This window comes from Sorex araneus, chromosome 2, assembly GCF_027595985.1.
Source record: "Sorex araneus isolate mSorAra2 chromosome 2, mSorAra2.pri, whole genome shotgun sequence".
NCBI lineage: Eukaryota > Metazoa > Chordata > Mammalia > Eulipotyphla > Soricidae > Sorex > Sorex araneus.
In genome coordinates this window covers 308,940,046-308,966,900 of record NC_073303.1, presented here as the reverse complement: position 1 = coordinate 308,966,900, position 26,855 = coordinate 308,940,046, and the positions used below count along the sequence as shown (strand labels likewise).

At 40.8% G+C, this 26,855-nt stretch overlaps 1 protein-coding gene across 3 annotated transcripts in view; it reads right to left on the bottom strand.

The window, feature by feature from the left end:
- Window positions 1-749: 749 nt before the first annotated feature.
- The window catches only part of SLC7A14 (solute carrier family 7 member 14), a 148,245-nt gene continuing 122,139 nt past the window's right edge, over window positions 750-26,855 (bottom strand). For all 3 annotated transcript variants that reach the window (XM_055125289.1, XM_004618873.3, XM_055125290.1), the window contains 3 exons: window positions 24,923-25,131; window positions 23,084-23,958; window positions 750-8,769 (listed from right to left, as the gene is read on the bottom strand). In XM_055125289.1, the coding sequence (XP_054981264.1) occupies window positions 8,447-8,769; window positions 23,084-23,958; window positions 24,923-25,131 (1,407 nt within the window). In that variant the 3' untranslated portion in view covers window positions 750-8,446. The remainder of the gene's footprint in view (window positions 8,770-23,083; window positions 23,959-24,922; window positions 25,132-26,855) is intronic.

The following is a 26,855-nucleotide window of genomic DNA, read 5'->3' as shown; positions in this document are numbered from 1 at the left end:
CTCAGAGATCCATGTGGGTCAGCCACATGCAAGGTAAGCACCCTCTCCATTGTACTATCACTCTGACCTGGAAGTACTTTTAAAAAAAATTCGTGTTTGGATCCCAGGCCACACCTGGTGGTTCTCAAGGCTGATTCCTGGTTCGGTGCTCAGGGATCACTCCTGGTGAGGTTCAGGAAACCTTACGGGGTGCTGGGATCAAACCGGGTTGGTCATTAGCTGGCCACATAGTAAGATCCCAGATAAAGTCCTCAATTGGGTTAAAGGAAAATGGTGAGAAGGACATTGAATCTCTTCATATTATCCCAAGTGTCCACCAAAGTGGAACTTTAGTTTCATAGAAGTTAAGTGAATTAAAAATGGTAGGAGGGTAGCTACAGTCTTCAGATTTAAATTTTAATAGTCAAGTAGCTGTAATTTAAAAATATTTTTATTCTGAAGATAAATTTTCCACAATAATGTAATTAGTTCCAAAAATGAGCTCATTGATCTGGCTTGTCAATATAGGACAATGGAAACACTTAAGGCAATTTGCTTTTTTACCTCCATTTCTGAATGGAAAGAAAGTACTAGGCTTTAAGTACTCATTAATGTCAACAAAATATTGGGAAAGTGCCTTTTTCTTTTCTCCTTTATCTTTTGGCAGTCTCCTATCTTCAGAGTTTTACATTACTGTTGCCATTTTATAGTAAGGCACCTTTGCTTCCCACTTACTGTATAAACCCACTTTAACATGTAAAGGCACACAATAAAGCTTTATGCATTTATTAAAATATACACATTTTGGTAAATTTAGAATTTTCCCTTAGTATCTTGATAAATCAATATATTGTCAACACCACAGTCATTTGGAAATAAAACACACTCCATAACATAGCTGCTTATTATTTCTTCCTCCATGATATACTACACCATCCCATTGTATAGTGCACCAATGGGAATTAAAAATCACAAAACAAACAAACTTTAACAAATACAGCAATTTCATACCAAAACAAAAGCAGAAAATGACACTAGAAATTACCATCTGCAAAAAACAGTTGTACTTCTCAAGGACTTAACAAAAAGAGAAACAAGTTAGTAAAATTTACAAGCTGTATTTATAGCTTTGGATATGAATTAAACTGTAATGCATCATTTCCACAGTGAGAAAAGCTGGAGTGTTGAGTCTTGGTGTTATATGGTGTAACTACGTAGGATGAGGACAATAGCTCTTCTCTTAAAACCTGCAGCCCCTTCTACCAGCCCAGACAGTTGAGGTATTTATGCGCCATCATAGCATTAATAGGGTTCTTGCTTTGGAAAGGAGGGGTGTATAATTCCCAGGGCAATCCTTACTTTCAGATATGTGTATTAGCAACCGCCAAGACCAATCAATAGGAGATGTTTAAGGACAGCGTCCTCACCCAAATATCAGAATGAACAAAATCCCTCACATTCTGCAGTTCTTGGGAAATTCACGTAGCACAGCAACTACCTTCAGTCAATGTCACCAGTGTCAAAGTCAGGAAACCATAATAGAGGGAAAGAACAGATATCACCAAAGGAAATACTCAGGCTACCCCTATTGCCTTGTTCTGATACAACACGTTTTTTTTTTTTCCTTAAGTACTTATTGCAGAGCGTAAGAAACTAGAGCTACCTCCTTTCAGAAGTCTCCAAGCCCAAAATCAGTCTTTGTGAAAGTCTTAAATGAGTTTTGTAATTCCATGCATGGAGAATACTGTTGAATGATTCTTAACACTATTTTAAGTTGATACTGCAGAATATATGTTCACTTTTTGATGGACTTCAAAATTTCCACTATCTGTTTTGGACTTAAATTTCTAGAAAATAAAAGACCATTGTCTTAGAGAAGTAATTTTGGCAAAAGCCAACTGCTAGATATTTCAGTGTGGTGCATGTGCCACTAAAGCCAAGCAAAAAGACGAAAGCATTCTGGAAAACAAGGTGCTCCTGGGGAGGAAAAAAAAAAGAAAAAAAAATCTACAACAGCTTTGCCTCTAAAGTCTTAGAGAAAATAAAAATTGACATCATACTAACAATTATGTACATGGGAAGGACTTTTAGTGATTCCAATAAAGAAACACATTCTCTATTATTTATAGAGAAATACCATTCAAATAGAGAAATACACAATAAACTCCTAAGTGAAATCGTCTTTCTGGTTCTTCCTTTTAGGAGGAAGGCTGTGTTTTTGTGCCTGCACATTCTGTTTTGTTTATTTATTGATTTTGGGGTCACACCTGATCACTCTTGGTGGTGCTTGGGGCACCATATGTAGTGGTGGGGATCAAACCAGGATCAGGCATGTGCAAGGCATGGACTTTATTCCCTGTACTATCCTCCAGGGTCCTGCATGTTCTTTAAGGCCAAGTTCTGGGTCTTTCTTTCTCAGTCTAGCCCATTGCTATGTTCTGGAATCCCTCTCTTTTCAGGACTTCAATGGGCCCCAGTAGACAAACAACTCTTCAGCATCAGAGAGGTATTTGTCTAGGAGAGAAACAGGCTGTGAAATTTTGGGGTAGAAGTATTTTATTTGACTTGTTTAGTTCCAAAGGGCTAGTGAATAACGTCACGTTGATCAGCTGTGGTGGTGAAGTCAGGAGTGCAAGTTTCCTTTGCTGTTCCCTCACTGTTGCCTAAGGAACTCAGCTTCTCTGAACTGCCCCCTCAGTGCAGGCTCACGCCCAAGAGACAACTCAGCAGCTGCATCTATGGCTTCACGCATATTTCCTGATTTCTGACTTCTCTATTCACCAAAACATTCTCATCAGAGGCATGAAATTCAGTAAATCTGTGGTTAACTCGCAATGAAAGAGGAAGAGTAATTTCTTCTATTCTTTCAGCCTGATCCTCAATTTTCCCAGCTTCTATTTAACACATGGAAGAGAGATTGTCAGTTCCTCATAGGGTAGACTTCCACAAGTGTGATGCAAAGAATATTAAGTTTATCCACTCTTAGAGCAGAACAGACATTTCTTTGAAGGTGTTTGTATTTTTTTTTCAGTAAATTCAAAGTTTATAGTCCCTGATTGACCTGTACATTCCAGAGAAGAATAGGTCATTAATGTCAACAATTTTCCCTGTTTATTTATAAAGGTCATCATAGTGTAAATGTTTGATTTGTTATTAATTTGTAATTATGGAGTAGAATTGGATATTTAACATAATCTAGTTTTTTCATTACATTTCCTATGTCAAAGTGGTCTTTGCTCTCAAGTCAAGTAAAATCTTGAGCTGAAATTTTTGTTTAGATTAGATATAAAAAGTTGTTATGTTGGGTTTTTTAAACTTATTGTTGAAAGCACTACAGTGTCTATAAATAATTTTGTATTGTATCTCTACACACTAAATTCTAATACTTCTCCTTGATTAATGATGAAATCAAATGTAAGACTCAGAGGAGAAATCATATATTGCTTAAGTCCAAGTATTTCATTTTTAATCTGTTAAATTAATTTGGAACATGTATGTGATTTTTAACCTTCTTCCACAGACAAATGAAGCCATCCACTGTCCCAGCTTCTTCAGTTACAGCCTCCTGGTTCTTTTTTTTAAATGTAGGAGCACTGCTATTTATTCAGCTATTGAAAACCTACCCTGGTTCTTACCTTTATCAGTTCCCTAATGCCTCTTCATTCATAGAGAGTTAGCCAGCTCAGTTTTACATTTGTGTGTGTGTGTGAGAGAGAGAAAGAGAGAGAGAGAGAGAGAGAGAGTGTGTGTGCCCCCTAGCCTTTTTCTCAACATTGTTTGCTACAGTTTCATATATAGATCATGCATATGACAAATTCCAGTCAAACTAGCTTCTTGCTTTTCCTTGAAAGTACACTGCATATGATTACTCAGAGCAGTTCTTAACCATAGTCTACACTTTACTCATGTTGACTTTCACTTTGCCTTTCTTCAATTTCTACATGACAAAATTCTACCCATTTTACTAGTCTTAACACAAGGGCTGTAATCTATTTTTTTGTCATTCCAGTGGAAACAGATATTTTTCACATCGAATTCCCATAATGCACTATCACTATCTTATCATGTCACTTTCACTATTGTTATTTGTATATTCCATTTCTTTCTTATGCTCTAGTATATAAGAGACATTTCTACAAAAATGATGAAATGAATGATATTTCATTTACTCTCATCCATCCATCCATCCATCCATCCATCCATCCATCCATCCATTCATCCATCCATCCATCCATCTGTTAGATATTTATTGAGCATCCACAATATTCCAGGAAAATGGAGTAGCTTGTGAAATCTACACTTGAAGTCTGTCTGTACATTTCAAACATTTATGTTAGTGAAATCCTTGCCCTCATGTGTAAATATTTTTTTCTTAGCATGCAAGAGTACATCTTTCTTTACCACCAATTCTATTATTTTTAAAGTTGCTCCTATGCCTGCAAAGTTAGTAATGCAAAAGATCTACAATGTAAACATGCTTTCAGCTTTGTCTTGTCCTTTCTATTTTCATTTCCCTCAAGATTCTCATTCTCATTCTCATTTTGGTATCTTAATGACCACTTGGAACCCATCTGATATTAAAAAGTCGAGTACAATCTTAAAATCAAGGCAACGGACTCTAAATCATTAATACACAAAATGGAACCTTGCAGGAAGAGGTCTCACTGTATCGAAGTCAATGAAAGGTAAGTCTTTTGGACGCCATATACTAAATTTCACCTCTTTTATGAGGGGATTCTTACTTTCATTGTAATTTCACAAATGTGTTCTTAAGAAAATGATTAGAAAACACTCATGCAGTCATTCTAGTGATTGTACTATGTTGTACTATGAAATTTCAGATTATTTTATAGAGATTGGGAAACAAGTGACATGTCAGTTGGCCTTTAGAAACTTTCCCACCTATTGACTGTTTTAAAAATGAAACTTGCTATGTAGATGTCTTACCAATTTTGGAAAAATAAAGACACACACACACACACACACACACGCACACACTACTGTTTGGGAAAAAGACTCCTAAAGACTAGTTCATAGAATCTGTTTGAAATCAGATTCTTAGTACTTACCAAAATACTTACAAAAGCACTCTACAGAAACTTCATATATCTGACCCACTACTGTTTTAATACCTAAACCTCTCTGGTGTAAGGAAGCTCTTTCATTCACATGAGGATCTTATTATTTGCATTCATAGTTCTCTTTGAATTTCTTCCATGAATACAGTCTTACTTCATCTATCATAAGTTTAAGATTGTCCACAGTCTCCATACATGGGTGCAAACACTTGCTGGAACCCCAAATCCTAAATTGTCTCTGGTTCCCGCTCGTTCCACATCCACCGGCTGTGCAAAGGCATGGGCACCCAGGCCGAAACCCGGCTGGAGCCGAGCGCCGGCCCTGGCGGGGACTGCCCCGGTATCCCGCGGCTGTTTCAAGTTCAAAGCACATTCCCTCCCCCCCCCCCCGCGCCAAAAGTTCATACCTTCTCAACGGACCCACAAAATGTCGGACACCACGCCCTCTCCCGGAGGGGAGAGAGACCAAGAAGGAAGGCGGGTGCCCATGCCTCTGCACAGCCGGTGGATGTGGAACGAGCGGGAACCAGAGACAATTTAGGATTTGGGGTTCCAGCAAGTGCTTGCACCCATGTATGGAGACTGTGAACTAAGCTTTTGCTACATGCTGGTCCAGGAAGGGAAATGATTCATTTTCCAACTTAAATCTCCGCGGACTTAATCACTATAATACAGAAATTGTAAACCGCGCGGCTGCTACCGCGGCTGCGCAACATTTTATCTCTTCATTCTCATCAGTGGAAAACTTATTATCAAATATTTCCTTGTTAATAGAGCTGTATTCTTGGGGGATAAATTCCAACAAAAATAGTGAGTCTGTTTTGAAACTCTAACAACAATAGTGAGTTGTGTGTTGAAATCTGGAAAGTAATCAAGGTAAAGAGAAAAGGAAGTGAAATTATCACTCACGCACGAGGGGGGGTTGGGGGGTGAGGGGTGGGATGTATACTGTTTTTTTTGTTTTTGCTTTTGTTTTTGTTTTGTTTTTGTTTTTATTGGTGGTGGAATATGGGCACTGGTGAAGGGATGGGTGTTTGAGCATTGTATAACGGAGATATAAGCCTGAGAACTTTGTAACTTTCCACTTGGTGATTCAATAAAATAAATTAAAAAAATAAGTTTAAGATTGTCTATAAATTGGGAGATTTGTTCAGTTGTAAATCTAGTTCAAAACTTCATTTTAGTGAACATTTCTGATAATTAATTAGCAGTGAATCCTCAAGGGTGCATTTCACAGACCATGCCACTCTATGGTTAAGTTTAGAAAAGAGAATGTATGGCTTGGTTACATTAAATGACAATGTGATCCTAGAGAAATCATAGTTCTAGATAAATAAAAAACACCTTGTTACATTAAATGACAAAGTAATCCTAGAAAAGTCATAGTTTGAATAAATAAATAAGAGGAATGGAAAATAGTTCTAGAAAACTGAAGGTATTTTAACTTAATGGCATATGTTGGCTATGACTGTGATATGCAATTTATTTGAAAGCATATTAAAATACTAGAATCAACTAATTTTTAATTATTTTAATTGATTAATTACTAGGCTAAAGCCCAGCAAAATCAACTACAAGGACTTATCAAGTTTTGTGGCTTTATCTATGTTTATCAGGTTAGAAGTCCTGCTCATTCTGTGGCCTGTGAACTCCCTAGTCAAATGTTACACTTCTTTGCATTCCTAATACTGAGCACTTGATACATTTCCAACCAGTATGCACTGAGTGAAATAAATAGAATTTTGCCTCTTTCCCATAATCCTAAAACATGTCAGGATGGTGCAAGACTTATCATCAAGAAAGAGTGGATCTAAACATTAGTCAATATAATCTGAGAAACTTTTGGCATGATGCTAATTCCAGGAGAAAAAGAAAGAGCCAGGGATTTGTCATTTTGCTTCCATTTCAAGACATGTGCACAAGTGTTTTAGCTTGATCCAAAACATGTATATCCGTCTTATTGCCATCACTGGAATCCCTGGCACCCAAGAATAGGATTTATATACCAGCTTTGTTTTTGCATTTTGCCTATTGCAAATGTTCTCATTTAATTTTTTTCCTGACATTCCTTTAGGGAATGATGCCAGTTATGGGACAAATTTAGACTTCACTAGGTAGACGATACTCTGGGATTTGGTGAAGCTGCTCTGGAAAATAAGTAACAGAAAAAAAATTACATGTCTAAAAGTGAGCCACTCCACAGGAGAACGGTTCAGCAATGAAATGTGAGTGCACGGAATTCAATGACCTAAGTAGCTGTACTTCAGCACTTCTGTTTCTGAGTAGTGTCCATCAACGAAGTGAATGCACGCCACGAAAGATGACAGAATTTATCTAGAAATCTCAAACAGAATTTGCAATGTGATCTCAGTGGCTGGATCTCCTCTTGCAAAAAGTTTTTTCATCTTATTATAAAACAAATGACCTACTTCTGTAAGACATACTAATACCATGAGCTCAGGCTCCAACCTTGTCCCTTATCAACCGGTCAGCCGGAGCATTCAATCTGGTATAAAAGAAGGCATGACAGAGAGTTATTTTCTGCTTGTACCCTTTCGGCCTTTTTGGCAAGAGGTGAGTATTTCTTTTTGCCACCTGGGCATTTACGTGAGCTTTGGTGGTGTTTCTTACCCCATTATTAGGTCAGCATGACTCTTTTCTAATGAATCTAAAAACTTCAAGGAAATGATCTCAGAATCCCTGACCTTTGCTGCATCCTGAAGTTAGGGTTTAGAGACTGAGAGACAGACTTGCTGAATAAAAACACCACCACCACCAACAACAAAAAACCCATGTATCTTCTCATTTTTTTTCCTGTGAGAAAAATAATTAATTTCTGTGAGATTTTTGGGACACAGCGCTGCTTTCTGAGGAAGTTCCAATTCCCACCTGTCCATCCTGAGCCAGGGAGCTCAGCCTGCTGAGATCAGAGCTTAGCCCCTGTGGCCTCTGGGATGGATCTGCTGCCTTGCCCACAACCACCTGCTTTGGCACATCTCCACGAGGAGTTGTAATTTCAGTGTGGTCCAGCAAGTTTGCCCCTTGTTTCTTGGGGATCTCAATAAGAAGCAAAAAGATTCAACCAGCACAGAAAAAGGCTACCAGACATTTGTTGCTCTCAGCTTCGGTGGTTGTACCCAAGATAGAATGTTTTATGCCCTCTTGTTTAATTCTTTTCATAAGGGGGCCAGGTATAGGACCCAAATGAAACCCTTCCACAAACTATCCTGAAGAACAAAATGAGCAAGTGGCAGGTTAGGACTGGAAATTGACTTTGGGAAAGGCAGAATTTTTGAAATGAAAGCCAAAACATGTTTTCACCTCCTAGCCCACAGGTTAAATTACTGAAAAGAAATCACCATTTCTACATACTTCCTTTGTGTGTGCTCTTACTCTGGAGAGTAATCTAACTCATCATTTGCAATCAGGGCCTCTGAGTTCTGTTTGTGTTTGCTTTTGCTCTTCGCTTTGCTACTTGTCCGGGTGTTTGCCTTTGCATCTGACATCTGTTGGTAATAGAAGCCTTTGTCCTCGGAAGGCCCGCCCCAGTTCTCCTGGCTCTCGTGCTCAGTGGCATAGGAGAAACCCTCTTCCACCGAGAAAGGGTCATCCACATCGTAGCGTTGGTACATGCTTTGGTGTAGGGCCTCTTCTCGGGCGCTTATCTCCAGGGTGCTGTTCCAGATGCCGTAGCCAAAATAGATGAGCATACCTGTGGGTGGGGGAGAGGGAGGACAGAACAGGTAAATCAGCAGTTGCTTTGGGCTTCGGGAGGTAGTGGAGAGAGCATTCTCAATAGTGAAAGCTGAGCTGCTTGGTGATGGGTTTTCTTTGGTCTATATGGTGTTTTGAAAAAACTTGAATTGATGCCATTGACAAATTGAGAGATCTTGCATTGAGCAACCTATTTTCATCGCTTTTCCAACAGAAAAGAGAAGGTTTGAGGACAATGCAGCTGCTATCCTATCTGGCAACTCTTGGCCAGAGGTAGAACAGAATAGGGTGAGCTCTCGAGGTTAACTCAGTCCCTGCCTTCCCCATAACATCTAGTTCATTACACTCAAGTTAGAATTTATATTTTCTACCCTGGGTTAAACATATATGAATCAGCAACAATGTATTCCCTGATCTTTTCATAACATCTTATTTTCTAAAGCTTCCACTGGGGGGGACCATCTTTCATTCTACACTTAGCAATTTACATTTATTGCTCTATAAATTGTCATTTTTAATTTTCCCAAAGAGTGGTATGCTATTACTACACAGATCTGTCCACTCACCTCTATAGTTCTCAGAGTATCTGGTGGATACCACCATTATCATCTTTAAAAATTTGTTGTGTCATTATCTATACAAGGTGGCTCTCTTTTACATACTCTGCAGAATGAATGGATGGATGAGAATTCACAGAGAGAGAGAGAGAAAGAGAGAGAGAAAGAAAGAGGTGTCTGGTGCCTGTCAGAGGCAGGTGGGGAGAGGGGAGGGAAACTGAGGACAATTGTGGTAGAAAATGTACATGATGAAGGGATGAATGTTGGAACATTATAAAACTAAAACCCAATCATGAACAATCTTATAACTATGTATCTCACTGTGATCTAAGAAAACAAATTAAATAATCCCACTTAAATGTTTTGTTTTCACTATAATTTTAAAAAAGAATATATAGAAATAGTTTTAGAACCCCATTTTTAACCTCACAAAGCTCAAAAGGGTTAGGGCCTGGAAGCTGAGAATCAAGGCTTCGGGAGACTAAAGGGTGTTCTAATTAAGGCTCTGAGCTCTGAGACCAAGTCTAGCTTCCCTCATGCTCAGTTGTGGAACCTCTGGGCCTGTTACTCAACCCCCCCGGCTCAGTTTTCTTTTTCTGGAAAACCCTTCGAGCTATCATGCCTATGGTGTGGTTACTGTGAAGGTGCCGTGAGGTGAGAGGTGGATCGCAATCCTGGTTGCTTCTGATGTTACTTGGGAGAGCAGGAAGAGGATTTAAACCATCCTGACACTGAAGTTCCTGCCTGGAGATTCTGATAAAACTGGCCTGTGGTATGCCCCTAGTGTTGGATGGTGAAGATCTGCAGGCGATCTAAGGGCCAGACTAGGGTGGAGAAATAATCAACTCTGGCTAGATTATGGCCGAGCCCCTGGAGGCACTCAGCCAACACAACCTCCCTCCAGGTCCTGACTGCCTCTTGAGAGTAGCACCAGTACTTTTGATTTTGCTAACACTATCAAGCATTTGCTGGTCAATGCTTAGAAGAGCATTCTTCAGTATTTTCACACCTGCAAACTGGCACCTGTCTGAACCCTGGTCCATGGATGAGCAGTTACAACTATTGTAGTAGACTAGTGGTTTAAGCCTTTCTAGACTCTGGGACCAGGCCAGTCCATGGACCAGCGGTTGAAGACCACTGTCTAGAGCAGTGAGGTCAAAGCTTGCCTTCCAGGCTGGTGTTTGAGAAGTCCCGCTGTCTTTTGAATTTGAAGTGATCTTTCTAAGCTTAGAGCTCTCCCTCCTTGTCTCAGATGGTCTCTCTGTCCCCTCCTTCTTTACCCCAGTGAAATCAACTTTCTAGGAGCCAAAGTCAGCAGAGATTTATCATCTTAATTGGTAATAAATTCTGGAGTTAATCACTTGCAGATGTAACTATTGCATCTCAAACAGTGACTTTAGTTTTCTGAACTGTGTCTCTTTTTTGTCTGGACTGGGGGTGGCAAGGGAGAAAATTATTATCCTTGTAAAGAAGAAGGCATCAAATGAAGGTCTCTTTTAAAATAATTGGAATGCCAACTCTTGGAGAATGATTCTACTGTGTGAGATCTAAGAATGATTTCAGGAAACCGAGGTACATCCTTCATTTATTTTTTTTTAACAAGCCACTGTGAGATACAGTTACAGACTTACTAGCTTTCATGATTATGTTTCAGTTATACAATGATCAAGTACCTATCCCTCCATAAGTGCCCATTCTCCACCACCAAAGCCCTAGTATCCCTCCTGCCACCCCGTTCTCCTCCCTCCCCCCCAAACCGCCTCTGTGGCAGGCATTCTCTCTTACTCTCTCTCTCCTTCTGGGTGTTGTGGTTTATAACACAGGTACTAAATGGCCATCATATTTGGTCTATAGCCTACTTTCATACATCTCCCATCCTGAGCGTGCCCTCCAAACAGCATTTACTTAGTGGTCCCTTCTCTACCTCAGCTGCCTTTTCCCCCAGCACCTGAGGCCAGCTTCCAAGACATAGAATGAAGCTGGAATATAAAGTAAAGAATATAATGGGACAGTAACACCCAAGGATAGTAGAGTAAGGGCGAGGAGGATCAAACCCTTCATTTTAATCCTTTTGCTTTTTAAAAAATCTTTTCTCCTATTTCTCCTAAACACCCAGGCAAGCACTTACCTCTTCTGCTCTTCTCTGTCTCTATTGTATTTATCTCTCTCTCTGATCCCATTTTCAAGCCCATTTATAAACAAGTTCATTCTCATTTATAAGCAAGTTCATCCCTTATTGGACATAATGGCATTTACCACGCCCCCTTTTTTCAACTTGCCCCTAAACTCCTCTTCTCTGCCTCTGTTGGCATCTGTCTGAACCCACGACCCACGGTCCTGGTCCATGGGTATAGAAAGCTGAAGCATTGGCTTGACATTTATTATGACACACTACCCCCCACTCCCACCAGGTATTGGAGAACGTAGATTTATATTGATGGGAATTGGTGTGATCCCTCATAGACTCAGAGAGTTCATGCTGAAAAAGTCTATAGATCCTCCATCTATTTGAGTATTCTGTCTTATAGAAGAAAAACCAGAAAAAAATGGACCCATAGGGATGGAGAAAAATTTCTGAATATCACATAACATCCTTCACGCTTCCTCTATACCCAACCCCAAGCCAATTTATAGACCTTGGTTTTTTGTAGTAAATATTCAAGAGGTTAGGCATACACTTTTTCTTTGTTCCTTGGTCCTGGAAGGAACTCGAGGTATGTGAGATGGTGTGTGTCTGTGTGTGTGTGTGTGTGTGTGTATGTGTGTGTGTGTATGGTGATGTTGTATGTGCAGTATTGTGTGTATATCCTATGATCACTTTGGGTGAAATTGTGGTACTATGAGTACACCCTAAATTGTGTGTGCATCCTATGTTGTGTGCACACTCCATGTTGTGTGTGTGGTATTGTGTGCACATTCTATGATCACTTGGGAAACTTGAGAAAGTTGCTCCCATGGATACCTGCCACATAAACATTCATGGGCCCTTTAACATTGACTTTGAGCTATCTACAGTTACAAAACAATGCCATTTGGTTTTCAAAAACTCCGCTGCAAGTGTTGTGCACCAAGAGTGTTGTGCACCAAGAGATGACAGTGCCCGATGCAGTACATAGTCTGCAAAGGCAAAGGCACTGTCTTGGCTCCTGGGGATTCTGTCCATGCTAGTCAATTCAGGAAACTGCTGTGAGGCAGAGAAGGAGTGAGGAATGGAGTGGCGACAGAAGGAACAGAGGGAGGAGGGGAGGAGAGGAGAGGAGACGAGAGAGGGAGAGAGAGAGAGAGAGACAGAGAGATGTACTACCATCTGTCACACATAAACAAGGCCTTTGTGTCAGAGCAGTAAACAGAGCTGCTAAAAGCCTCCTGTGTAGAAACAGGGTGTTTTGTTTCTGCTGCTTTTTTCAATTGGCTGAGAGAACCAAGCATGAGGTAGTTTCTGAAATATCTGTGGGGATTCTGGGAATCCTGAATCATATAAACTCAACTTCACACAACACCTTGGGGTACTGAGAGCCTATAATGAGGAACTGGAACACATTTGCTCCCAAGGAGCTAGGGATGTTATACAATATGACCTTGTTTAGAGACCTAGAAGGGGTGTGTGTGTGTGTGTGTGTGTGTGTGTGAGAGAGAGAGAGAGAGAGAGAGAGAGAGAGTGAGAGAGTGAGAGAGAGAGACTAGAAGGTGTGTATGTGTGTGTGTGAGAGAGAGAGAGACAGAGAGAGAGATTCTGTGCTGTGTTTCATGCAGAGGAAACTGGAGCTCAGGACAAAAGAATGACTGTCTGCAACAACATTATTAAAGGTTGAACTGTGGACCTTGCTGAATGCTCCATGACAGAATCCATGTTATTTCCTCGATCTAACCAGAGTGGATATGAGCTAAAGACCAAGTAAAAACAATTTTGCTTTACTTTATTTTGAGGAATTTTAGTTATCCTTTTTTCTTTTTCTTTTTTTTTTTTGAGGAAAGGTGGGGGGAGGGGGTGACACACCCAAAGATGCCAGCGCTTACTCCTAGCTCTGCACTCAGGAATTGTTGTTGGCAGTGCTCGGGGGACCATATTGAATGCTGGGGATCAAACCAGATCTGCTGTGTGCAAGGCCGCTGTACTATTTCTCTGGCCCCAAGACTTAGTGGGAAACTAGCACAGTGAACCCCCTGCACAAATCACCACATTCCCTTGCACGCTTTCCTGAGCCCCTCCTCTATAGATTATTTTATGCCTAATTTCTTTTATAATGTTTTATCTGTAAATATTTCAGTAGGAACCTCTAAAACAGACTTTTTAAGAACATAATGTAGGGGTTGGAGGGATAGTGCAGTGGGTAGGGTGTTTATCTTGCAACTGGTCATCTCCTTATGCTGTATAGCACCCCCAGTCCCTCCGGGAGTTACTCCTGAGCACAGAGTCAGCAGTAAGCTCTGAGCACTGCTGGTGTGGTTTGAAAACAAAACAAAACCCCTCAAATAAAAAAATCCCCACAAAATGATTGCATTTTAGAAACTGCTAATAATTATTTAATAGTATCTGATAGCCACAGGGATATTAAAGGTCAAGGAATTAAAATTTTCCCAAACCATCAGACATGTGGGTAAACATTGCATGATGAAAATAAGTTCTTATTCCAATGATGCCCTTGTTCAAACTAACTTTTGGGAATTGATATTTAAGTTGTCTGGCATCATATCTTGTATAAACTCTTACAGATGGCAAAATTTTATTTTTTGAGAGTGAAGTGTTTTGGGCATTAGTAAGAAGACATTTAGAAATAAGCCTCAAGACCTCAAGGTCATTGATAGTATTATTTATTCTATTTGCATATTAAATTCTGTTGCTCAATGAAAACTTAAGTTCATTGCTTTGTAAGTTACACTCTCTTTTGTTTGTATTTTGGATCATACCCTGCTGTGCTCAGGGCTTACTCCTGGCTCTTTGCCCAGGAATCACACCTGATAGTGCTCAGGGGACCAGATAAGGTACTAGGGATTGAACCCGGGTCAACTGTGTTCAATGCAAGCTCCCTACCCACTGCTCTATCTCTCTGCCCTCTCTTACACATTCTGTATTTGTAATAGGGAACGACAAGTGCAATGATAACAGGCAGAAGGGAATCATATTTTGTGCCGCTGTAGAGGTTCCTGCAAAGCTGGAAATGGCTTTCAGCTGACAGATCTTGCTGGGAGGAGGTACTCAGAGCAGGTTCTAGTTAGTGGTAGGCACAGGGGGGTTTTGATATTTTTTTAATGGGGGCCACACCTGTTGGTTCTGTGGGGTCTGGGACCTCTCTTGGCAATGCTCAGACTGGAGGAGCAGATCAAACTCAGGGTCCCTTTCAGTATTTTCACAACAGCCTGGATGTTCTGGGCATGTGGGGTACAGTCAGTCCTGGTGGGAGGGAATGGCAGTGAGTATCTGGAGAGAGCTCTTGACTTCGTGCTGCTTTGCATGCAGGGGGCCTGGGTTCAACCCCCCAGTATTGCATAGTCTCCTGCGTCTCCAGGAGTGACCCTTGACCACTGAGCCAGGACTGGTCCCTGAGCACAGCTGGGTGTGGCCCCAACCCCGCACCAACATGAAATCAAGTTATTCATGATTTTCAGGAAGAAAGGAAAGAAAAACAAAGGTAGTGGCAATGAGTCCCATGAAAGGCTATGTACAGTGAATGGGAAAATTCCAAACGGAGGCCTTAGTTTCTTTTCCTGAAAGAAGTTCCCTGGCACAAACTGCTTATTAGAGATTTCCTCCCAAGATGAAGAATTATGCCTGTAGCAGTCAAAAGGGATTTCTTTACCTTATGGGACACTTTATCTTAAAGCCCTTTATAAAAAAGCATTTTCATCCCAGAGAAGTTAAGGATGGGGCAGTAAGAGACCCAGGCTAGCAACGGCACTGGGCCTCATCTCTAACCTAGTCTGCTGCCCACCCTCCAGGGAAGGTTAGGCCTGCCAACTCCACCCTCATGGACTGGGGCACCTTGGCATCAGCTGATCAACACCTACTTGTGTTGATGCATCCTGTGTACATTAAGCAGATGATTTCCAATGTATCAATGGAAGCAGAGGGGTGGGGTGGGACTCCTAGATCCTATGAAAGAAAATCCAGGACAAAAACTCAACTCTGAAGAAAGACTAAATGACCCAGAGGTAGATCCTGATTGCAACTTTCCAACCATATGTGCATGGTAAGGTTGAGGAGCAGGACCTTAATTTCTGTAGTCCCCGGGGAGTTTTCCGGCCTCAGAGAGCAGCCTCATGCTCAGATACGGGGAGGTAGACACCTGACCTCAGGCTGGGTGGAGTTGTACCTTCCTGGGGCGCACTTTCCAGCAGGAAGTCCTGCCTGCTGCAGATAACTGAGCCACTTTGTTATGCCCAGAGACTTTTATTTTCACTACTCTGGGATCAACTTTCCAAAACAGACAAATGCCAGTTGCAGAAATGAAGATCAGAAGGCAACGAGTAAGTCTCTTCTCCACCCATTGCAATCCATACCAGCTCCCGCTCTTCCTGACTGTTTAAAAGAACACCATCAAAAACTCTGTTGATTGTAATAAAATTAAGGTTTATGTAAGATGGTGTGGCCAGGAAGAACAGGCTTAGGATGGAATTCTCCTTGACCCAGCAACTGATTTAACTCAAGGGAAATTTATGCCTCAATTTTCCATTTGCAAAATGGTGCTAGGTATTTTTCTTTTTGAGTGGTATAATGGCTGCTAGACAGAATGAAATCTTGTTCGAGAACATCAAAGAAACCAATAATCCATGCTAAGTGAACCAAGTCAGGGAATGAAAGACAAATACTATGTAGTTCCACTCAGATGTGGAATCTAAATGAAAGCAAACTAAGAAACACATAAAAATTATTTTTAGACTCAGAAATGTATGACTACTGAAGGGTAGGAAAAAAGGTTAGAGAGAGTCAATTTAATAATAGTGAATGATACTTAGTTTGGTGGTGGATATGGTGAGGTATATATGCACATATCTATGTTTATATACATACATAATGGTGAATGAAGTTGTACCTATGAAGTTTATAATTAAAACTAATGTTAGATGAATAAAAATCTATTAAAAAAACAAATTCAGTAATCCAAGATAGCAGTTTCACTTTCAAACCCTAGTGAAATGTTCATGTGTCCTCCCAGTATGTGCCAGAATGTTCTAGGTTGCTCAAATTGTAACAACCTCAATCTAGAAACAGTTAAATGCTCATGGGCACTACAGTGGATAGGTTCATTGAAACAGTTCAAGGCGGCTAGATCCTAGGGAAAATGAACAAACTGAAACCGAAAGAAAAACCTGGATTAATCTCATAAAATTCCTGTTGAGGGAAAGGAGCCCAAAGTCCAGGGCTGTTCAGGCATTCAAGTCTGTCGCAGGTGTCTGCTGCAGGGCCCTTGTCAGCGCTTCCCACCCAAGATGGTTCTTCCTTCCTGTCATCTAAAGGGGAGTCATCATCCAAGTATGGGTACAGAGTTGTGCCCTCCTCATCCCCGCCGAACCCTCCCCTGTCTGGCACGGCCCTGCCTCCAGCAGGCAGCATCTGCTCTATGGAGCCACACCCAAGCTGCTTCCTGCTGGGAACGGTGCTGGTCCTGCTGCCATCCTCATCACAGCTATCAAGATTTTACACGTTTTTCTGAGCATGACTTTGAGGTTGAAGAATCCAACTGTTTTCTCCCCTTTTTACAAAGAACATTTCAAATTTATCTATGGGACGTGCTCCATCCGGTCCTGGCACATAGTCTCTCCTTCCTCCCTTCCATGAACAAGGTGCTGCTTCGAATTCGTTTCTAGCAAGATTTCAGGGAAAGAGGGTAAGGTGTGCCTTCTCTTTGGAATGCTTAAGTTTTCATGCAGAATTTATGAAGCCCAGTGTCCACATCAATGTCTGTTTTCGAAATTTATAGACAAGAACTTGTTTTCTCAGAGGGATTGGGAAAATTCCCATGGGAAACTTGCCAGCCTCTAGGAGAAGGGGGCAGAAGTGATCTAACCAGTGATTAATTTCTAATAAGAGCCAAGAAAGAACAGTATTACTGAGAGATGTACTGGAAAATACCATTATTGAATCTTTTCATTTGTCCCTTCTAGTTTCATATTCCCAGAGACTCTGCCCAACCCCTTGAGACATGCTTTTATGAAAACTGCATAAGCTAAGACTTAGCAAAGGAATGTGAAGGAGGCTTTGTACTCATTTTTGGTTGATATTATTCAACATTTGCTATTTGTATTATTTCTCTTGTCTGGAAGAAAAGAAACAAGTGCTGGGTAATCTTGTTGGGACTTGTGCCTTGTGACTCTGAGTCCTGTTCCTCTGAAGGTCAAAAGCTTAGCAAAACATTGTTACAAAAATGCTGTAATTAAGATTCATTTAGAGAAGGTTGGGTAAAAATATGAGTCTAAGAAGATTACCAAGGTATGACTCAGTCTCACCATGTAAATCTTCTTTTCAAAAAGTAGCTGATGTTTCATAAGAAGCTCCATTTAAAAATATCTCTACTGTTCTTCCTAGGAGAGCTAAACTATGAATAGGAATGTTAAGAAGAAAAATTTAGAGATAATTTAGAGATAATGGCGCAGAAATTTAGAGATAAGGTATTTATTTACTTTACAAGATAATTAGAGATTTATAAGCCAAATTGGGGTGTGAAATAATTATTCTGCAAACATTTGTTTTTGAAAAGACCCTTACCCCCCAGTAATTAAAATATCTGTCTCACTAGCTAATATCTTCTTATTGTTCTCTCTGGATCAGTAACTTTCAAATTTGAGCAATCCTCAAAATTACCTGGTGCACCTGTCAAACCCTACATTGCCCTCCAAGATTATGATATGGAGTCTGGGATGGGGTCCCAACTTACACATTTCTAATTAGTTCCCATGCGATATCTATACTGCTGGTCTGGGACCACACTTTGGGAATCACTGTTCTATAATCACTGTTAAACTGGCTGTGCATTAGAATTACATAGAACTTTAAAAAATTCTTCATGCTTGGCCAAATTAGGCCGAATCAGAAAATCAAATCTCTGTTTGGGGAGTCCTGGGCATAGGGTTAGAAATCTAAGGCAACTCAGGTGGTTCTGATGAGCAGACAAGACTGAGAATCTTTGTTGTAGAAGAAACCTAAATGCGATCTTTGAAGATGCTAGTTTTCAAAGATCACAGTGGCCAAGCAGTACAGGCTATTGTGCCTTCTCAGTGGCCAACCTTGGGATGCAGGGAAGCATCCTCCAGATGAGGGAGTAGCAGTTTATGGAAGGAGCCTGAAGTCTGTGCTATCAACAGATTACAAAAGACGTTTTGGGAATTTTCTCTTGCCTGATAACTGGGAGGGTAGCCTGACTCCGAGTAGGTTCACATTGTACTTGGGCAAGTGATAGCTAGGTTGAAGGACAGTGAATCATTTTAGATTTTAAATAGAGAACAGAAAAGACACATTCTGTATTATTTTCCTCACTTAATTTTCTCACTTAATTCCCAAGTACCAAGCAGAACCAGGGTAGTTGAATTTTCTGCATTTGTACACATAAGTAAATTGAGGCCCCAAAGAGGTAAGGGAATTGCCCAAGTTTGAAAAGCAAGGTCTGGAGGTCAGGGAGTGGTTAGATGTGTGATTTGTGACTGGGTTATTTGATTTCAAGGGTAAGCCAGGACCTCTGCCACTTTACCACGTTTACAAGATTCTTTGAATGCTCCAGAAACTATAGGCAGCATGTAAGGCAGCCCATGTAAAATAGCAGCCTATATAATTTGTAGGATCCTGTGTAAAATGAAACCATGAAGTGTCTAGTTAAATATCTCTTAAGAATTCAAGAAGAGGGGCTGGAGTGATAGCACAGCGGGTAGGGCGTTTGCCTTGCACGCGGCCGACCCGGGTTCAAATCCCAGCATCCCATATGGTCCCCTGAGCACCGCCAGGGGTGATTCCTGAGTGCATGAGCCAGGAGTGACCCCTGAGCATCGCCGGGTGTGACCCAAAAAGCAAAAAAAAAAAAAAAAAAAAAAAAAAAAAAAAAAAAGAATTCAAGAAGATAGCAGCAGAGCTTTAAACTAACAACAGAACTTTGTGTTTCTGCACAGGTGGTAGGTGTAGGAAGTCAGCTCTGACGCTAAGTTGTTCTTCAGAAGCTAGGAATCAAACATTCTGATCAACTAAGATCTGGGGTCCCAGGAGCTGGCTCAGTAGTCCAGCATCTGCCTTGCAGGCATGACTCCTTAAGTTTGGTCCTCAGCGCTGTCCCACATGCCAAATGCCATGCAGGAGACGCTGCTCCTGGGAATTCTTGGAGACACAAAAGACTGTGTGAGCCCGTCACCGCAATGACAACAACAACAAAAGGAAATAAAAGGAGAATAAAAAGAAAATAAAGTCTGCTCAGAGGTGCTTTTGTAAGGAGAATTAGCACCAGAGTTGAACACGGGATTGTAACAATAACAAGAGAAAAAAAGTGTGCTTTTAAAGAATACAAAGGTAAATTTTACCTACTATGATATGACTGTCAGACTGTCAGAACATAGCTCTGGGAACTGCCCATTATTTTTGTAGACTGAATTTTTTTTGTAGACTGAATTTCTCAGGGTTAGTTTATTCATATTTATAAATAAGACTGGGAAGATTCAGGAAGTAGTAGTGTTTCATAAATTTTATTAAGCTTTTCATTCACATACCTTATTAATTTTTATTTTATTATTTTTTTCTTATTAATTTTTAAATGACAGTCAGTATATACACTTTTGGTGACTAGATAAGAGTTTTAAATGATTTCTAAATGATTTCTAAAACCACATAGATAGGTTTATATAATTCCTTATTTTCTCCTCTTCTTTGTTTTAAAATCTATTTTTACATTTATTTTTTTCACTGTCTAGCTGTTCATTAGCAGTATGATAGAATCCAGGGGTTAGCTTCACACTGCTACAAATGTGCGATTTTCACTATCCCAAGTAGCAAAACTCTAAGGCCACCCAAAAGACATTTTCCCTTCCCTTCTGGTAGTCACTAAAGCTTCCATTGAGCGTAGGTGTGCATTTTGTTGTTTCAGTTGCCAGTTCATTTGATTTAGTAATTCATATTCCACATATGAATGAAACTATTGTCTCTTGCTTCCTTTCTTACTTCACTTAGCAGAATCACCTTAGATTTCATTCATTTTTGTCCCTAAGGACATGATTTTATCTTGTTTTGATGACAGAGTGCAGTGCCATTGAGTTTCTAGACTGCAGCATCTTTATCCAGTCCTCTCTAATAAGCCATATATTTAGTGTGGCAACTGTGACCATGAGACCTTTAATTTCATACACCTATAAAATTTGAAAATCATCACTAGATACATGTATCTATATTATTTCTAGTACATGTGAAAATGTATAAATGCATAATCTTTTAAAAAGTTCATTTATATATTCTCTGACAGCCCAAATATTACCAATGAATAGTTACTTCACTGTGGGAAGCATTGTACCAGCTTCCCACAGTGACGTAACTATGTATCTATGTGTACATATGTCTATGCCTTCATTAATTTCACAGATACCTGACTAAAATCTTTCTTCCTCCTTTAGTCACCACTACCATTGTAGAATCTTCCCATTCGTTACCATAGTCTAGTGGAAAAATGTTCAGAGCGAAGATACTGTGAACAAATAATTTTATGGTTAAAATTTTATCATGTCAGAAGGGCTCTATTAAAAAGTAGTGAAAATTGGGACAAAATGCTAACTGTTGAGAGCAGTAAAGAACCTGCTGGAAGATGCATTACTTTTCCTAAGAGCACAGTTTTCTTATAGGTTCACTTCAAATTCTGTCACTGTCATTTTGTTGTTTTACTTGAGTGGGTGCCAGTAACGTCTCCAATCATCCAGCCCTGAGATTTTAGCAGCCTCTCCTTACTTTCCCAACAATTGGGGGCTCTTTTCAGGGTCAGGGGAATGAGGCTGTTATTGTTACTGTAGTTGGTTACTGTATTTACATATCGAAAAAGCCACGGGGAGTTTGCCAGGCTCTTCCGTGTTTGCAGGATACTCTCAGTAGCTTGCCAGGCTCTCTGAGAGGCATATATATATATTTCCATTTATGATGATATGTCGCACAGATGCTCTGTGTCCGTGCGGGACAGGAATATGTTTGCTCATGCGTGAGGCTAGGCCTGAGCATGTGGAAAGTGGCCTGGAGCGTGGCAGTGGTTGGGTAGTGGAGGTTGGCTGCCAGGGCTGGGTCGCTTGAGGAGGGGAGGGTTCTCATCCGCACCCCTCTGGGGCGCCCCTGGCTGGAGTCTTGTAGCATGGTTATGGGGGCTTCATTTTATGCTTCAAATTCTACCTCCTCAAATTCCTTCCCGGATATTATGACAAGAAGTTTTGGTTTCTCTCATCATTGAATGTATTTATAAAGCACCTAATGTGTTCCAGGCACAGACCATACAAGTTGAACACCTGTTTATCTGTGTTCAAGGATTGGGTGGGCTACTAATCCACCTGGCTCAGGTTAGTTGATTCATTGCCTTTCATAAGACATGCTTATTTTTTTAATCACTTTCCTATTTAAAATACATAAAGGTCCTCTTTCACTTAGTATTTATTATCATAGAGCCCAATGTTTACCAGTTGCATAGGGAACTACATTGATTAGTGACTGAAACCCAATCATGAACAACTTTGTTACTGTCTATCTCAGTGCAATTAAGTAAAAAAATAAAGTAAAAGGAAAGATTAATGACTAAGAAAAAAATTAAAAATAACTCTTCACTTAAATACCCTTTTACATTACCATAAGCACCAACCCCCAACAACCTCATAAACATCAGTACTTGTCAGCAAGTATTTGCAAAACTGTCATGCAAATATAATGTAAATTGGCCACAAAGGAAAATTAGGAATCTTGGAAAATGTATGGTACATCTTGAAGGGAGACAAATTGAATTTAGAGAACGACTCTAGACACCTCAGAGAATCATATTAGCTATTAACCAAAGAGAAAATCAACAGAGGATGATGGCATGATATGTACTTTCCAACAGAAGGACTGAAATATCAAATATAAGGTCAGACTTGGGCAGAAAGACAAACATTTAAGTATTTTACAAAAGCCTGTATGAAGTGAGGGATGTTAAATGGTGCCACAATGCAACCGCATCAGAAAAATTATGCTAAAAAATCCACACTTATTTTATACTCTGCTCATTAAAAAATATTAGGGACTTTGGACATCATTCTGTGGTGAAATATATGCTTTGCATGTGTGAAGCTTTGGGTTTAATATCTGGCAACATGCACACATACATATATAAATTTATATACACATACATAAAGGTGAAAATTAGGGGCATAGTCACTATTTAAAGAGTATGAAAATGTAAGATAAATAAAATTTCAAAATAATATTTTAGTTTCTAAGATAGAAGTCCAATAAAACGTCCCCACTCTCACTTTTACTGTAATTTTTTCCTTTTATTTTCAGTCTGGATTTGTTTTATGTGAACTAATTATCTATAAGAAGAGCAGTCAGTAGTAATTTAATGAAGTGGATTGATCAGCATCATTCTTCAGAACCAGTGACCACATCTCTAACAGGGAGAAAGAGCACCACTGACTATTGATGCTACCGCAGAAAGCAGCAGTTCACAGAATCGGTCAGCTTTCTCTCAGAGTGGAGATGGCTAGACCAGCTAAAAGGTAATTTGGGGATAAGCCTGTTGAAGGCCTCCAAAAGGAACTCCCAAGGCTCCAGAGGAAGTTGCTTACCCACAAAGCACCAGACTGCAAACCGGATCCATGTGATGGTGGAGAGCTTTAGCATGAGATAGATGTTCACCAGCATGGCAAAGGCGGGCACAAAAGGGAGGCAGGGGGCCATATAGGGCAGCTTCTTGGGGTTCTCTGGCTGCTGCAGGATCACAAACACCAGGGCGCTGATCAGCAGCACCATCAGAACAACCAGAAGGATGGCCCACCAGCTCTGCTTTGAGATGTAGTCAGAACCAAAGATGATGAAGGAGCAGAAGATGAACATGAGGATGAAGAGCAGGAGCACGCAGATGGTCACCGTGTGCCCAGTAGCAGCAGTGGGCCGGTCCATTTTGCCTGGAAGGCCCAGCCGGATCCTCATGGTGTAGTAACGGGGCCCAATCAACTTCTTTAACTTGATGAGATAGATGTTTTCCGACTCATCAGCTTCTATGCCTGTGGTCATGTCCACCGTGCCATAGTTGGGGTGATTGACATTGTAGGTGGACTTGTCTGACTTTCCTATGAGCATCTCATTGTCTCCCAAGGATGGCAAGTTCTTGGCCCCACATGTGTTGGTGGCGGGGCCAGAAAACTCTTCTTCACTCACAGGAGAACACACATCCTTTTCACAGTCAGCCAGAATGCCTTCCTTCTTCTTTGTGTGCTCCTCAGACAGGAACTTGACAAAACCATCAATGTCACTCTCTGGCTGGTATCGTAGGAGCAAGACACAGACAGAGACCAAGGTGTAAGCGAGGAGTGTGCCAATGGACATCATTTCTATGAGGTCTCTCAGACTGACTAATAGTGACAGGAGAGCTGCCAGGAACCCTGACACAATGCAGGCCACCACAGGTGTTTCTGTGAAGGAGCTCACATGAGCCAGGAATCTGGAGAGAGGCCCGAGAAGAGCGTTAATGTGGGTTAGAGTTCTCATATCCCTTCATCACCAGCCTCTTTTCCATCTGCCCATCTCTCTAGACGTTCTGACTCATTGATAACTTTAGGGTATATTCCAAGGAGGTATTGAGAAAGATGGCAGCTATTAGCACAGATAAAGCATTAACGGGATCCCTCTGTGCTCATGAGAACAACGTGGTGCTTGGTTCTCTATGGTTTACTCCTTATTTATTGTGCTTGAAGAATGCTTTGCCTGCAAGCCGCCCACAGAGTGTGCTGGAAACTCAGGGGAGGGAGGGCTTTATCCCTTGTCCTTTGGTAGGCCGCCACTAATGGTCAAAGTAGGTGAGGAATAAAGGGTCATTAAGATGGCAGGGTTAAAATTTAAACACTAGTCTATATCAGGTTAATATCCTAGCCTCCTACTCAGCAGTTAGGGAATTTGAGTCATTTTTTAAACCTATCTGACAATACTCATCTAGAACCTTTATCTGCAAAATAGAGTTACTGCCATGACTTAATAGGATACTGTACACAAAATATACAGTATAGTTGCACAGATAGAGCGCTTCTCAAATGGTAGCAACTGCAGCTGCTGTTATTAGACTTTATTTAGGTGAGTCTTATCCTCTTTCTGTAGCTTTCAACTTGATCTAATTCAGAGGAATTAGAGAGAGACAGTTATAAAGGCAGTTATGAATCCCAATGTGAGCACAGGCCTAAGATGTTCTTCTTTTTGGTTCTTCCCTCTAGAAGTCACCAATTTGGCACCTACTGTCTTCAGAAAGGCACACATAATATCAAATAGGAGGGGAGGGAGCAATTTGTGTAACTTAGCAGTGAGGGTTCTAGAGTCAAACAGGCCTGATTAGAGGCCTTTGCTCTTTTCAGATGCTCACACCAAAAGAAGGAGGCTGAACGCAGTGCACATATCCCACCAAGAAGAGTCCTTACCTGAAAAGAAGCCCATCACCAGCCATGGCGTAAATGACTCTTGGCATTGGAAAGAGGGAGCCCAGTAAGCTGACGGTCAGCCCTGCCACAGAACCAATGGCCACTACGAATTTTGCAGCATAGAAGCCATGAACCACAAACATCTCCATGAGCGGGGATTCCGTGTCAATAGCATAATATGGCACCATTAGAGTTAGGATCATGCTCACCTGTTGAAACAAGAGTTAGGATCATGATCTGTTGAAATCATCTAAGATCCCACTGGATACCTCCTCCCAGGAGAGGAAAAGTATCTGTATTTGCAGTCAGAGGCCTGTGTCATCTTGGAATCTGCCACTTTGTGGTATGTATCTTTACTTTCAATCAGTCCTTTGGGTTCAGAAACGTTAGGACTCAATGCTTTCTCCCCAGGTAAGAGTTGGGTCAAATAAACTAGATAAACTTTAATATCACTCTGAGGCTCTTCCAGATGGCAGGACTAAGATTGCAAGTATTCGGTCTTATAAAAGCAGAACTACACTACAGTTAAAATGGGAGCAGTAGACAAATACATAGAAGCCAAGGTCTGACAGTAAATATATTTGACTTCCCCAGCTATGCTCAGGAGCTAAGAGGGTACTCCCAGCAATATTTAGCCTGGCTATGTGGACCTGATGGTTCAGTTCTCAGGCCCAACAATTCAGTACTGTTCAGGCTGGCAGTGGTAGGGCCCACTAAGGCCACACCCAGTGGTAATGAAGGGACACGTGGTAGCAGGGATCAAACTTAGGGCCTCCCATATGCAAGTCAAATGCTCCAGTCCTTTGAACTGGAGCATTTGAATCTCTTATCTAAGGTTCATTAAATTTTTTTTCTTGGTGCCTGATCTAACCCATATCTCATCCATGCAAGGCATGCACTTTACCATTGAGCCACATTTCATGCTTAGATTTTAGTTTCTTCCATATTTTCAGTGTCTGATATGGTCTTATATGTACTTCTTTTTACCCCAACAAGAGATGAATTAGAACTCCCAAGACAAGTGTCTGCATCCAATTTTAAGGATTAATAGTTCCACTTTCTCTCTGTAATTCATTCTTAGGAATGTGGTAGACCAACAAATTATGACATCAAAATGTCATTCAGTAGCTTTGCTTAAGAAGGAGTCATTTGGGACTCCCAGGCCCTGTGTCCTTTTTTATATCATAAATATGCCATTGGAGTTCTCGTTTAAAAATTGGTTCTAAGCAGTGGAGTTGCACATTTTATGACCAACTGGGGACTCCCTCCTCCTCCCACACTCCTGGCTTGTAAAGGCCAGTCTTGGTATCATGAAGTGAGCTTATAGCCTGAAAGGGAGAGTGAGAGAGTTCTAGATCACATCTTTGCCTAATGCTCAGAAGCAAACATCTCCCAGGAAAGTCATGAGCACCTAGAGAGGGAGGGTAGCAAATGGACCAGTTGGGTTCTGATTTCAGGCTCTTCTCATGGCTGTGGATGGCAGCCTACTCACCACCAAGGCTAGATTGCTTAAGGGTTTCTTAAAGTCCATGCATTCTAAAGAACATTTCCCAGCATTTGGTACAAGTCCCAGTGTGGGGCGGACTGAGAGGGAGGAGAGTGGAACTAATGATTCTTATAACATTTCTTTTTTTTTTTTGATTCTTATAACATTTCAACTGGAGTCTCCTACCTATTCAGGGTGGAATGGGTAAAGAGTTGATAAACAGGTAGAGTACCCTGTAGTTTATATTAAAAAATATCAGCTATTTTAAGGAGCCAACGATGATTAGTAGCTTTATTGTGTACTCCAGGAGTCCCCCACATGAGTGGGAAGGATTAGGGAGGAAGAGGAAGAGGTAGCAGCCTGTGCAGCTTTCAGGGCTAAGCACAGCAGGGGGAAGAAGATGAAGCTCAAGCAGGTGTGTGTACAGGTGGAGGTAAAATCAGCACA